At 40.4% G+C, this 14,811-nt stretch overlaps 1 protein-coding gene across 1 annotated transcript in view; it reads left to right on the top strand.

The window, feature by feature from the left end:
• Positions 1–288: 288 nt before the first annotated feature.
• ttc27 (tetratricopeptide repeat domain 27) overlaps positions 289–14,811 on the top strand; it is a 69,481-nt gene continuing 54,958 nt past the window's right edge. Inside the window, exons 1-5 of the mRNA XM_053510289.1 lie at positions 289–580; positions 4,225–4,402; positions 7,328–7,457; positions 8,244–8,384; positions 10,056–10,158. Of these exons, the coding sequence (XP_053366264.1) occupies positions 484–580; positions 4,225–4,402; positions 7,328–7,457; positions 8,244–8,384; positions 10,056–10,158 (649 nt within the window). The 5' untranslated portion in view covers positions 289–483. The remainder of the gene's footprint in view (positions 581–4,224; positions 4,403–7,327; positions 7,458–8,243; positions 8,385–10,055; positions 10,159–14,811) is intronic.

The following is a 14,811-nucleotide window of genomic DNA, read 5'->3' as shown; positions in this document are numbered from 1 at the left end:
TAGCAGTGACCCGGCCGTCGCAGAGCCACACTTAAAACTTCTCCAGAAATTTTCGCTCTCTAGTTACTACTATAATCAGTAAAATCCTTAAAAAAAACCAATACAGAATAAACAGCGAGAATATTTAACAATGTAGTTGTTTATTGACTGTTATATGCTTAAAACTATTCTATGACCTATATTATTTTAACGCCTTAACACTTTATATTCACGTCATTTGACGTATTTTCCGCTCGGCTTCCCGAACGCGCTTGGGTTAAACTCCATTTCCCATGATGCACCGCGGCGCTGTCATGGCTGCGCACTGACGGTACATTGTAGCACATGTGGAAGAAACATCAAAAGACTTCGCTAGTGTAACCGCTAGACACACACACACAGAGATCAAAGGCGTTATTGGTTAATTCGATTAATCGGCGTTAACTGAAGCCGGTGTTGATCGGATCGGCGCCGTGTCGGGTGTGTTAGAGAGACGGAAGCGGAATGGAGCGGACCGAGCAGCTCGAGGCGGCGGTGCTGAGGGGAGTTCTGACCGAGACGGAGAGATCCGAGTGGAAACAGAGCCTCTTTAACAGCACAGGTAACACACGGAGGGAAGGGTGGAGAGATGGAGGCGTGAGTGTGGAGGGAAACCCGCTGGGATACGTGGAAACGCCGTGTGTGTGTGTGTGTGTGTGTGTGTGTTGGTGGGTGGCACGCCGAAGTAACGTCATTGTTAAAATTATTATTATTATTATTATTACTATTATTACTATTAATGATCGTATGTTTGTTAAATCCTAGTACGTGTGTAAGGTTTAGACAGGATGCCTTTAATGTTTCACCCAAACCGGTTGTGGGAGCGTGCGCGCGCCTGCGCGTGAGCGCGCGTGCGCAATCCTATATCTGTAGTATCCGTGCAGGGAAAACTGAGCATGCACTGTGCAGAAGAGGAAGCTGGGGCAGGACTCGACACCCGGTGCATGTCTGTCTGGTCCCTTTATTAGAGTTCAGCTCGCGCATTTTGCTGCTCATATTCATTCCTTTTTTTTTTTTAAACAAAAAAATAATGTTATTTATAATTTTTTTTAAATGCATGAATTAATAAATCAATTCGAAATGAATAGTCACTTGGAAGCATTGTTTAGCCCATCCATAAGGATACCTCTCTGTGGAGACGGGTGATGCTGATGCTGAGGGAGTGATGCTGAGATGAGATGAAGGGATGTTGCTCTGGTCCTGAGGTAAGTCTGTCATGCGCTGATGCTGACATACATTTGCAGGGTCTAAGCATAAAATGAGACAGCATGTCCAACCAAAAGTGTCTCTTCTGTTCTGCAGGTGTGAGAGGGGGATGTCTGTGTGTGTGTGTGTGTGTGTGTGTGTGATGTATTCCGGTGTGCCTATTGTGGTAGTGTTTGAAAAGGTTAAAGCTCCAACATGCTTTAGATGCTGTGTTCCTGCAGAGTCGGACTGATTTGTGATAATCAGTTACACGATACACCACAATATCTGTTTCCTCTCATGGATGCTTTAAAATATTGCCACTCCCATTGCTCTGTGCTCCAAGCTCATTAGTAGGACAGGCGGTATTTGTACTTGCCTCAGTTCTGATCACACCCTCTCCTGATCCTGAGAGTCTATAATCCGTGTAAAGAATAGAACTAATAAGAAGAAACCTTTAATTTGTTCCATATACATTACTGCACAATGAAATTCCTTTCTTTTCAAAAGAAATTTTTTCTTTCTTTGTTGTAGTTTGAGATTGGGCTCAAGCATGATACAGCGCCCTCTGGAGAAGGGAGGGTTAGGGGCCTTGCTCAAGGGCGCAGCCACAGTGGCAGAATGGCAGATCTGGGGTTTATGCCCAGAATCTTAACCCACTGGAGTTTATAGTTCCTTAATTTACCAAAAAAAAAAAAATCCTAACATTGTATAACTGATGGTACTTATAGTTAGTAACCAGTGCATTTATGGAAACTCGACAAAGCAGTTGTATAATTCGTTCTAGATACAAACGCATAACGTAATGCGCTCACATTTGATCTTTAGTCTAAAAGCTTGTCAGAGTTCAGTACATTTCATGCGCAATTCAAGAGCAATCTTAAATCTCAAAATATTGAACTGTTTTCACCTCTGGAAAACCTCATAAGTATGAAGTTGTTTAAGTCTCTTTATAATAGAGTCCAAAAATGTACAGAATTTATCAAATTTGTATGTAACTCCAAACTTTTTTTCTCCAAACTCCAAATTTAACCGCTAAGAACGTCACTTGCGCCCTCGTGATAACATGGTGACACTGGCTGTGTTGGATCACACCTTATACAGTGCTGGCTACTAGAGCCGTGAATCGCGGGTAGACTGTCGATCATTTAAGCATTTAATTTCCAATTTGATTTAATAGCACTAGTGTTTATTGTCTTTTCATCTCAACAGCTTTATTTCTTTTTAACTTCTAAGGATGAATAACTACTAAAAGTATCTAATAAACACTGAGATGCCGTGTAACTTGTGTAGTTGATTGTTTTAATGTCATACAAAGAGATCATCTTTTCTTCCTGCCAATCGTCTGCTTCACACTCCTGTCCAGTAGGTGGTGGTAATGCACTAACCTCAATACTCTCATAATACACGAGTATTAGCAGCGGTTTAAATTTTCTGCCAAAATTCTGCTATTTTTAAAGACTTTGATCAAAGTCATTTCTTTTTGAAAGAAATCCTAGCAGTTCTTGACAAGTTCATAGCAAATCTTTAGGTGTAGTAGATACTCAGTAACAGTTAGTAGGTCAATCCTGACAGTTCTTAGACACTTCTTGCCTGTCAAAGAACTGATGAAAGATGTTGGTTAAGCGAGTCTGTAATTCTCAGCACAGAGTGTGTAGAAGTCTGTAGGTGGAACTTGTTTCGTCTCCTGTTCAGTAAATCTCTATATCGATCTTAAGGGTCCTGAAATAGAGCCTGTGATTCTGTAGAGAGCCTCCATCGTTGCTAATTCTGGAGACAGAGCCTGTAGTTCCAGAGATACAGTGTGTGTTTCTCGGCATAGAGAGGGAGTCTGTGAATCCTGAGAGAAAATCTGTAATTCTAGTGATGCAGGAGTTAAAGTCTGCAATTCCAGAGAAAGGATGTGTAATTCCTCTAGCATGTAGACTATAATGGTGGAGGTACAGTTCCAGAGATACAGTCTGCACTTCAGAGTCTCCAGATAGGGTCTGTTTCCCATTTGACTGTAATTCCAGAGACTGAGTCTGAGTTTAGTTAGAGGCTGTACTCATGATGATAAAGGTAGAATAGCCGTATAAGTCTGTTTTCCTGTTTTGGAAATGCTGCATGTCCCATAAGGTGATACAGCGAGGGTAGTGTCGCCCCTCACAGCTCCGTGGGTTGCGGCTTTGATCCCGAGCTCAGGGTACTCTCCCTCTGTAGAGTTTCACATGTTCTCCACATGTCAGTGTGGGTCTTCTCCTAGTTCTTAGTCCTAAATCTGGTCATAAGTGTTCCTCAGACAGACCCACCTCCATCCTGGACATTCCATCTCTTCTCAGACGACCCGAGGCTGCTTTCATAAGGGACAGACTTTATTTCCCGGAGCAGCATTTTATATTACATTTTAACAAGGCAGAACTCAACAAATGATGTTGCTTGTTTATGACTGATTTGGACTCCTGCATGACAGGATTCTTGTTGGTTTGAGGAAATGACTACGATATTTTTGTAAATTCTGATTGGTTGCTAGTAGAGATGTAAATTATTACTAGATTAACCTTTAATCAATTAAACCATTTCATATCATAGTATTTGTTTTGCCCAAAACGTCTATAATACTATATATTATATTTTAATAATAACATCTTTGTAGCTAACGTATCCATTAGCGTGTGCACCACAAGAGGGCGCACTTGCAATGTTAGGTGGTTTATTGGGCTTGTCTTGTAAAAAATAAAACGATGTAAAAAATATGTTTTGTGATCAACAATGATTCATGATTTATCGATTATTGATTGTTGAAGTATATGGAATTTGCAAGCATAGTCGGTGTCGATGGTTAGTGTATTACGGTGGAGTCTGATTGGCTGAAGACATGCGGATAGTGCGGTGCATTCTGGATTGTGTATTGTGTGATGTGTATTGTGAGTCTGAACTAAACTCTAGTTAAGGGAAATCATAAGTTAAGAAAAATCCTTTTGTTGGGTCATTGTTTAAATATATTGGTTAAATGGAAAAGTGTGTGTGTGTGTGTGTCAGATGCAGGTCCGCTGCTACAGCATGTGTTTGAGGGGGACTTCGAGGCGGTGTTGCTCAGCGTACCCGTGTTGGAGATGCTCTCAGGTGATCCGGAGCAGGGTGAGAGCATCGAGTCGTACCTGCAGAGGCGCATCGTCACCTACCTGAGCACCAACCACGAAGAAACCAGGAGGAACAGGTAACACCGCAAGGGCAGTGTAATGTAATTTAGTTCATCACTGACATGTTGCACAAATAACTACACATTTATACTTCATTTAATGTGAGCTTAAAATGTAAAAAACTAAAATTTACTTCGAACCTGCCGCTCAGGTTGCTCCTCAGTGTAAAATAAAAACAAACAAAAAGTAACACTTTTAAAAGAGGTAAAATGAATATGAATGTTATTACCAACAATAATGATAATAATAATGGTTTAATATAAATGACATTCGTAATATTAAAAAAAGGTTTAAAAGTATTGTAAAAATAAGACAAATAAAAACAAAAAAATTAACAAAAATAGACTAATAATAATGCAGTAAATGCTGAAAGAATTAAAAAGCTAATAATTTAAATAAAAAATATTTAAATAATAATACATAAACAATATTTAAATAAAAAATTTGATTTTCAAGAATTATAATAATAAAAAAATAATGTGACAGTATAATAAAAACTAAAACAGCTATTAATAGGTATAAAAAAAGTTTTAAGGTGAAATGATTAAATGTAAATCTGTGCTTATGCGGTTCAGTAAGAAGTCATTTTTTGTATTTTTTTCCTCCATAATCAGTATTTCTCGCCGTGAATGTGCTGTCCTTGCTTCAACTACTGTATAAAGTTAAATCTAATTCCTCATATCTGACTGATTTTTTTATTTCTCACATCTGATAAATCACAGTTGGGCTGAGTGAAACGTGCCGGTGATTAATGGTAGGGAAACACACTCCTGTGTTGTGTGTTCGGGGGTTTATTTGAATCAGTGAGTGCAAAAAAAAAAAAAAAAAAAAAAACTCTGCAAGTGTAAATAATAAGGATGCGTGATAATTGCTGAATGTTTGTGTGTGTGTTTTTATTTTAGCAGCTGTGTGTGCTTTTATTTTTAGCAGGATGTGTTTAGTAAATGAAAGGTAAGGGGATTACATAATGATGATGATGAAAGAGCAGTGTTTAACCTTCACACTCCTTTAGCCCCTCCCTCCTTTTACAGTCTAGACATATGAAACACTGTATGTCCTGCGCTCTGATTGGTTGGAAGGTGTTGAATAATTCTCTATAACAGCAGCTCGGACTGTAACACAGGTTTATATTAAAGCATGAGTGTCATCATTAACATAAAACACGATGGCTGCTGTTCATGGTGTGGAAGGAGTCTCCAGTGTGAGCAGGTGAAACTCTAACACTGCTGTAAGTTTCCTGCATCTTCAGCACAGAGGAGGTTATAGTGCAGTGTGTCTCTCAGTCAGATCATCTCTCTCTCTCTCTCCCTCTGTCTCTCTCTTTCTCTCTCTGAGTCTCTCCATGATGCTGTCTCTACCAGTCTCACTATAGTCATCATTTATATCTTCATTTCTGTCCCTCAATTCCTCAATCTCTCTTCCTATCAGAGTTTTCTGTCTTTTTCAGTCTCAGTCTGTCTTTTAGTCTCTCTCTCTATCTGTCTGTCTGTCTCTTTCTCTTTTTTCTTTCAGTCTCATTCTCTACCTCCAGACTCGACCTCTCTTTTTCTTCATCTGTGTCAGTTTTTCTTAGTCTCTCTCTCTTTTTCTTTCTCTTTCTCCCCTCTTTTTTCCTTTCTTTCCATTTTCTTAGCTTTCCCTCTTGTTTTTTTTCCCCTCCTCCTCTGTGCTGCAGGTCTTTAGAGACGAAAACGCAGCAAGACTCTGGGCTTTTGTTTCGCTGTGTGTGTGTGTGTGTGTGTGATTACCTCAGCACGACATTCATCTCTGAGAAATATGAGGGCAGTGTGTGCGTGTGTGTGTGTGTGTGTGTGTTCGTGTGTGTACACACAGGGATGCAAATAACCCTGATTGGGTCGTTGCCTTGAAACAGGAGTGAGTTACGGCTGCTAAGGAAACTGATGATGAAGTGTAATAACGTGACTCTTTCATTAGCACTGAATAATAATAATAATAATATAATAATAATATAATAATAATAATAGTAATAATGACATAATAATAATAATTGAAACACCCATGAGTCTGAACGTCGTGTGTGTTCTACTGCACCTTAAACTTAATCTTACCTTTTGCGTGAGTTTGAAGCTGCCCGTGGCGCTCACCTCGCTAACGTGAAAAATGTGATAATCACATTTTTTTTTTAAGTTATAAAACCTGACATTTTCTGTTCATATCTTCAGATAAAAAAAAAAAATCACAAACATTTCGTCAAATTATTTCCATTTATTTTTTTTGTGCTCCAATTTGAGCTAACGTCACTAAGGGACTCTAAGGTACTTGCTAATGCTAAGTGAGGGCAGCTAGCTAACTGAGGTAGTTTAGAAATAGGAGGAGACTGGGAGGTGCTTCTCATTTGCATATTCATAATTATTTACATATTCATAGACTGCAGACATTTTTAATGAGGGTGGAGATTCAGTGTTCAGTTGTGTGATGGTGAACACAGTTACCCCGACACAAGCGCGTTCACGTCTAAACAGCTTGAGGCCTCGTAGCTTCTCCATGTATAAATAAATCAGTATATAGTAAATAAATGAGATGAAGCGCGCGCACACACACACACACACACACACACAATCAGACCTGCACGCAAAAACACAACCCCATTAAACGCACGCACGCACGCACGCACACACACACACACACACACACACACACTGCGAGCATGTCTCCGCTGGGTAACTACACTTCCAGTAAAGGGACATTGTGGACATTTATAAACTAAATTATTCATGAACTTTAAATCAGAATGTGAGAGGATTTGTTGGACAGCAGTGAGGCGGTCAGTCAGTAAATATTGTTTCACAGCTCGCAAATTACAGCGTCTCTGAATAATGTATGAGTTATAGATATGATTCATTAAAATGTATGAATGTGGGGGACTAATTAATCATCTTAGCCTTCAATAAACTTCTCTCTCTCTTTCTCTCTCACTGTAGGGAGTTGGCTATGTTAGCATTAGCAGTGTCATGTCTGCATCTGTTTGTCCAGTCTAATTGGACCGGTCCTCCCTTTGTCCTCCACGTGTCTGATCTCCTCCCCGCGGCTCTGCTGGACAAACACACAGAGGTGCGAAAACACACACCAGTCTTTTTACCTAATAAAATGTCTTAGCCCCATATCTGTACCTGTAATGTGTGTGTGTGTGTGTGTGTGTGTGTGTGTGTGTGCATTTAATGGAGTTGTGTGTTTGTATGTATGTCTGATTGGGCGGATGCGGATTTGTGTCGGTGCCTGTGTAGAGTGTATCAGGACATGTGTTTGAGCACGTCAGTGTGTGTGTGTGTGTGTGTGTGTGTCTGGGTGTGTCACTGTTTGTCTATCGATGATTTTCTGTTAATATCACCGTCATTATTCGTCAGTGTCTATCTGTCTGTCTGTGCTGCTGTTAAATTCCATCTGTCTGTGCTGCTGTCGGTCTCTGTCTGTCTTTGCTGCTGTTAGATTCTGTCTGTGTGTGCTCCTGTCAGTGTCTGTCTGTCTCTCTGTGCTTTTGTCAGTGTCTGTCTGTCTGTGCTCCTGTCAGTGTCTGTCTGTCTGTCTGTGCTCCTGTCAGTGTCTGTCTGTCTGTCTGTCGGTGTCTGTCTGTCTGTCTGTCAGTGTTGTCTGTCTGTCGGTGTCTGTCTGCGCTCCTGTCAGTGTCTGTCTGTCTGTCTGTCTGTCTGTCTGTCTGTGTCTGTCTGTCTGTCTGTCTGCGCTCCTGTCAGTGTCTGTCTGTCTGTCTGTCTGTCTGTCGGTGTCTGTCTGTCCCTCTGCTGCTGTCGGTGTCTGTCTTTGTGCTGCTTTTGGTCTGCCATAGTCTCTTAGTGACTCCCTTTTAGTGTCTGTGTGTGTTAATTAAGTGTGTGTGTGTAGGCTGGCGCTATGACATCTGTGCTGCTCTCCAGTCTGGTGTTAGACGGTGAGTGTGTGTACAGCCTGCTGTCCAACCCTGTGCTCCTGCTGATGGCCCGAGTGCTGCTGGTCACCTGCGCTGAGGAGATGGACAGCCTGCAGGTGAGACACTGACCTCCGTCCGTCTGTAAGAAATGATAAGGAACGAAAGACATAAAAAGTAAATGAATTAAAGAATAAACAAAATGTAATAAAATTAATTACCAAAGCAGTGACAAGAGAAACGGAAGAGAGAAGAAAGAATGAATGAGGAACGCATAAAGGGATTAAAAAACCAAAAGGGAAAAAGTGAGTGAGATCGAATGAGACAAAAAAGTGGGGAATAAAGAAACGTTCCGAGGTTAATTGAAAGAAAGAGATGAAGGATGTTCGAGATGAAAAAGAGTCAATGAGATGAAGAACGCAAGCAAGACATCAAGAAGAAGGAAAGAAAGAAAAGGAAAGGGCAGAGAAAGGAATGGAGGAAGAGTGACGGAAAGAAAGAAGTCAAAAACAAAAGGTGAAAAGAAATAAAAACAAAAGATGAAAAAGAATACATAATAAGTAAAAGAAATAAAAGGGAGAGAGAGAGAGTAAGAAACAGAGGAAAGGGAAGGAAGAAATAAATGATGAAGGGATGAAGGAAGAGATTTTACACAGTTTCCATCGTACACATGCCACCTTTTACACCTCCACTAACTAGATTTATGATTTTCTCCTCCTTCGTTTCTCCGCGTAAACACTGCAGTGTCATTAATCTCACTGAAATACACACCTGTGTTGCGTGTGTGTGTGTGTGTGTGTGTGTGTGTGATAGTGAAAATGATTTAAAGCTAATTGTGTTACTGAAGTTTGTAAAATTAAATGTGATGGATGGCGTGAGACAGCAGCGTGAGCTCGCTCTTCTTTACAGAAAAATCAAAAAATCACAGCGGCAAAGAGGATGGAGAGAATAAAGATCAGAAAGGGGGAGAGAGAGAGGGAGAGAGGGAGAGAGAGGGCGGGCAAGAGCGGTGGAACAAGGCAAGGCTGAGACGAGAACTAAAGAATTTCTCAGAGTGGAGGTAAGCGGGAAATCGAGAAAGAAAGAGGCAAAAAGTCGAGAGAAAAATGAACAAAAGAAAGAAAGAGGTACACATGAGAAGATATTAGATGAAGCAACTCATTAGAATAAAAAAAAATGAAGTGGGAGCGATAGAGAAAGAGAGATACGACAAAAAAGGAGCGAGGGATATAAAAGGAAGACGAGTAAAGATAAAGCTAAAAAATAACAAAGGAAAGAAATAAGAGAAGGAGTGATGAGAGACGAGTAGGAGTGTGTGAAAGAGTGTGGGGAAGAGAGGGACGGGACAAAAGGACAAGAAAGGATTAAGAAAAGGAAAGAAGATAAAACTGATTGAAGCGAGCAAGAAAAAAGAAAATGAAGCAAACTGTTAAAATTAAAGAATGCAGAATAAATCAAAGCCACATGACGAGCAGTTAATTAGTCAATTAATGAATAATCAAGACGGATGAGCGTTGCTTAGCAACACTAAGGAACACACAACAGCACAAAGAACTAAAACACACAACACAACCCTGAGTCTCAGCACAGTCTCGCTTCTGATCACCTGTGCATCTTTACTCTCTCTCTCACACACACACACACACACACACACACACACACACACACACACACACACACACACAATAATAATGTTCGAGCTTCTTACGGCCAAATTTATTACGAAACTCTCATAGTTACTGTTATTGTGTGCAGTGCCGTAATGTGTGTGTGTGTGTGTGTGTGTGTAGCTGCTGCCCTGGTGGACACTAAGGTATGTGGCGTTGCATCAGCAAGTTCTTGAGGAAAAATCGCCTCAACTTCACAGTCTGGCGCAGAGCTGTATGGAGAAAGGCAAGGAAAACACACACACACACACACACACACACACACACACACACAAGGGAAGAACTGATTGATGAAGAAGGAATAGCTAAAATAAAGACAAGAAGGAAATTAATAAAAAAATAATTAACAAAAAAGGAATAAAGTAAGAATTAACAAATAAATGATTAGACAAAACAAAAGATAGAAGAAAGAGACGGAGTTAATGATGGAATGAATAGTTTAAGAAAAAGAAAGAAAAAAAATTCACAATGAGTGCACTAATGCATGGACAAGAACGAGAATGAAAAATAAGAGTGAATAAAGAAACTGAGTGACAGTTTAGCGCCTTCTGTGACTGTACAGTATTAATGTGTGTGTGTGTGTGTGTGTGTGTGTGAGGGTTTATCTGTAGGACAGCTAGAGACAATTTAAAACCTGCGGACAGTGGTTCTGTACCTCGGCATACAATCACCCTGGCTTGCGAATTTTTACCTTAAGGACTAAAATTTAGTAAGAAAGCGTACAAAACATTTTCATCACACTTGTTTTTTTTTTTGCATTTGCAACAACATTTAGTGAAGACATGGTACCATGGGTCTCAGGTACAGTATGTTATCAAGCATGATATCAGGAAGCAAACAGAGCCACTTTCAGTATGGTTTTTAAAGCAGGAGGTGTCAAGAGGAATCATACATTAAGATTATGTTTAATGGTTTAATGTCTATTTATTTGATATTTGACTTAATTTACACAAAGACGGGTCTTTTCTAAATGTTTTGATTGTTTTTATATGCAGAAAACTTGATTATAGTGTTAAAGAAATGGGGTAGCTCAGTGGTTAAGGCATTGGACTACGGTTCGGAAGATCCCAGGTTCAAACCCCACAACCACTAAGTTGCCACTGTTGGGCCCTTGAGCAAGGCCCTTAACCCTCAACTGCTCAGATGTGTAATGAGATAAAAAAAAATGTAAGTCGCTCTGGATAAGAGCGTCTGCCAAATGCCTAAATGTAAAAAGTAAGATCTTTAATATTTTTGAGTGGCTGGAACGGATTATCTGCATTTACATTATTTCTGTTCTCCTCTGGAATGGATTAAATTTGTATGCCGCGGTACCGCTGTATTATGTAAGAATTGTTTTCGTAAAGTGCAGGTAGAGAAGCGTTATCTAAGCTCTATAAGCTATGAAGAAGCTGTTGGGCTGAGTTTGTCTAAAACAGAAACTTGTCTCAGTCCACTATTGGGCGGAGTTTGTCTAAAACAGAAACTTGTCTCAGTCCACTATTGGGCGGAGTTTGTCTAAAATAGTGTTTTATTTATCTGAGACATAAGTGAGTTTCTCCCCTTCGGCTCGGTGGAGGTACAGGTAACCTCCAGGAGACAGCTCTCGAGGACAACTGACTTTCTTGCACGGCAGCCAAAACTAAGACAGATTGCTTGGATGTTTTGCACTCCTCACTTACATACACACATAACCGGGTCGTAAACACACTTGGGGAGCTGTCAGGGAACAAATATGGACATATGAGCCTGGGAAAATAAAACACACACACACACACACACACACACAGACACTTTCTCTCTCTCTCTCTCTCTCTTCTATAAGAATCAGAATGTGTCTCTATAACAGCAGCTCAGGTTTATATTAATGCTCTGATGCTTTATTGTTTCCATAGTAACAGCTCATTCACAATGGTGTGCGCACAGATTATTCTGATTATTATAGAAATGAGTTTCTGTAGGATGTAAGGAAGGAGTCTCCAGTGTCAGCGCTGTGGTCAGGCAGAGATAACTTTAACTGTAACTTGAAGCTCTCACACAGAGTTCACACTTCTTTCTTTTCTCAGTCACATGACAAGCTGGGATTAATTTTCTCTTATTTCCTTGAAGTGAGGGAATAAAGAGAGAGAGACTGGTGAGGGAACGAGTGTTTAGAGCTGCTATAACATGAGCGACAACTGGAACTCACCCATTTGGTTGAACATTAGAAGTTTAAAGTATGTTGTATTATTTCATCAGTAACAGTTGCAGTGTGGTGGATTATCGTAGTGTTACAGGGACATAATGTTCAATTCAGTAGTGATGTTTAAGCAATATTATAAACTTAAGAATTTAAGGAAAAAAAATCCCTGCACTGATCTTTTTAATGAACTCCGAGCTGGTAATAATAACCTGTAAAGTGAAGTCCGTTAACTCAAAGTGTCGTTTTTCCTCCTGCTCCATGACTGACTTTAAGCACATCACAGGTAAAGTAAATAATAAAGCTGAATAGTTTAATCACTCGTCACACACTCTGAGCCGATCCGGCCAAGTGGACTCGAGCTTCAGTCTTTCATCGCCACTGCTTAGTAAATGTCGAGCTGCCTCGAGGGCTTGAACAGGACAGGACCTGTTCGAGGTTTAAGTAACAGTCACATTGGGGACGTGTGAACAGACGCTGAATGGTTCTGTAATTCATATTATTTAAGACTGTTATATTATTACGTGAGACTGTTTGACTTTTCTTTACGTTGTGTGTCTCGTTTTTGATTGGTTTGCAATTTTTTTTATGGTGTTTTAAGGCGTTGCAGTCAGGGCCGGATCATTAGCTGGAAGTTTTCTACTTAAACAATCAATTTCTCTATTTCTGATTTTTTTTTTTTTTTTTAGGGCTTCAAATGCTGTATACTCGAACTATAAATTGAAGATTCCCAACCTGTTCAAACCTCAGCACCACCAAGTTGCCCCTGTTGGGCCCTTGAGCAAAGGCAAAGCCTTAACCCTCAACTGGGCAAATGTAAAGTTATTTATGTATCTGAGTCGCCCTAGATCAGGGTGACTGCCAAATGCTGTAAATGTAAAGTGGGACTTTTAACATGGTTATGAGAGTAAAAACTAGCATTATTAGCAGGGCATCCTCACGGATTTCCTATTGATGGTTTCATTATTTTAAACGGACAAAAAACTTACTAGTTAATGCGGGTCGTACAGGTAGTGGGATTGAATCATGAATCAGCCTGAAGCAGCCCGTTTCCTCCACCCACCTGGAATGGTATGCTATTACTTTACTTGGGTTTTTCCCCAAATCCCTGTTTTTCCAATTTGGCGCTAGGCATCCCTCTCGCCCTGAAGTTTGTACATGCTTCCATAAAACCTATATCAACTTATATGAACTCGTTGAACTGTTTCTCCAGAACCCAAATGAGCATCTCTTGGCACAAAACGCACTGTTTTTGAGTTATGAGGATCCGTTTGATTTCTGTGCCAAACCACTTTGCTCCAATGACTCCTAGTTCACTTGCTTTTGGTCTGATTAGAAAATAAGAAAAACTCCACTTGGGTTAAAATCATGTTGTTGATCACGAATAATTCACCCTTTCAAAAAAGTCACTGCCAAATTCACTCCACAGAATCTTAATGGAGCTTGTAGCATGGACACTCAGTGAAAAAAAAAACTCTCAAACATTTCAAGAACCAAAGTTTTAGAACCTCTGATAGAAGTAAAAAAAAAATGACAGGAGTACTGGTGGCTTGGAAGTAAAAGCTGGTTACATTCTCTGTGTCTGTGAGTTTCGTGTGCAGGGGGAGGGAGTGGCTCTCAAGCCACACCCCCTCTACTCACACACAATCCCTGATATCACAGGCAGTATACACACTCTGTTCTTTTTAACAATATGGGCTAGAAATAGTCTAGTGTTTAGTTCAGGAAAAATGTTAGTCCACCATTTCGCCTCTACAGGAATTGAATCTAGGGTGTGATGGTCAGGGGTGCATAAACCTTTTGTCATATTGCATGTATATTTGTTTTGTATTTATAAATGGCACATGTTATGATTGTCTTTTATGAAATGCGATTCTACTTCAGTAGACTTTTTATTGTTTGGGGGCTCTCTGCCCGCTCCTCTCCCTCTTCTACACTCTGCCCCATGAGGAACGAAGCTCCACCACGACAGTAATGAAACGTAAATAACATTGCGGATGCTACCTCACCAAGTTGTTGGTATAAACATATTGTACTTGCTCTCCTTGACCTTACATTATTGCTCTTAGAGTTTCCCCATCTTGGCCGGTGTAACATTTCTTATCCTGCTTACGTGCTCTTCTGCAGAGTAAGAAGAAATTCTAAATGACATCAGAGACATAGTGCTGACATTCCTAGTTCTTTTAGAATGCATTATATTGCGTATCGCAGATAGTAATGTATACACTGATCAGCCATAATATTTTGATCATCAGCTCTGTTCTGGAACCTTTCTATTGGAACCAGCATTAGCCTTTTCATCAAATTGACCTACAGTTGCTCTTCTATTGGATCTGACTACACAGGCCAGCCTTTACTCCCCATGTGCATCAGTGAGCCTTGGCCACCCATGACCCTGTCGCCAGTTCACCGGTTTGGCTTTCTTGTATCATGTTTGGAATGTCCTGATCGCTGCAGGCCATGAAAGCGTCATATAACAGCTGTGGTTTTGGAGATGCTTTGACCCAGTCGTCTAGACATTTGGCCTAGGAGGAGGCCTTTGTCACAAAAGCTACAGTACCTGACGATACACCCACACGAAGTGGGTGTGATTATATTTGCGTGACTTTTACAAGAGCCAGATTGTGATGTCTAGTCGACTGGCTCGGAGCAACTCTAAAACTGCAGGTCTTGTGGGATGTTCCCAGTCGCAGGACCTACCGAAAGTGTTCCAAGGAAGGT

This window comes from Clarias gariepinus, chromosome 13, assembly GCF_024256425.1.
Source record: "Clarias gariepinus isolate MV-2021 ecotype Netherlands chromosome 13, CGAR_prim_01v2, whole genome shotgun sequence".
NCBI lineage: Eukaryota > Metazoa > Chordata > Actinopteri > Siluriformes > Clariidae > Clarias > Clarias gariepinus.
The sequence above is the reverse complement of the archived record's forward strand: the minus strand, read 5'-3'. Positions and strand labels throughout refer to the sequence as shown.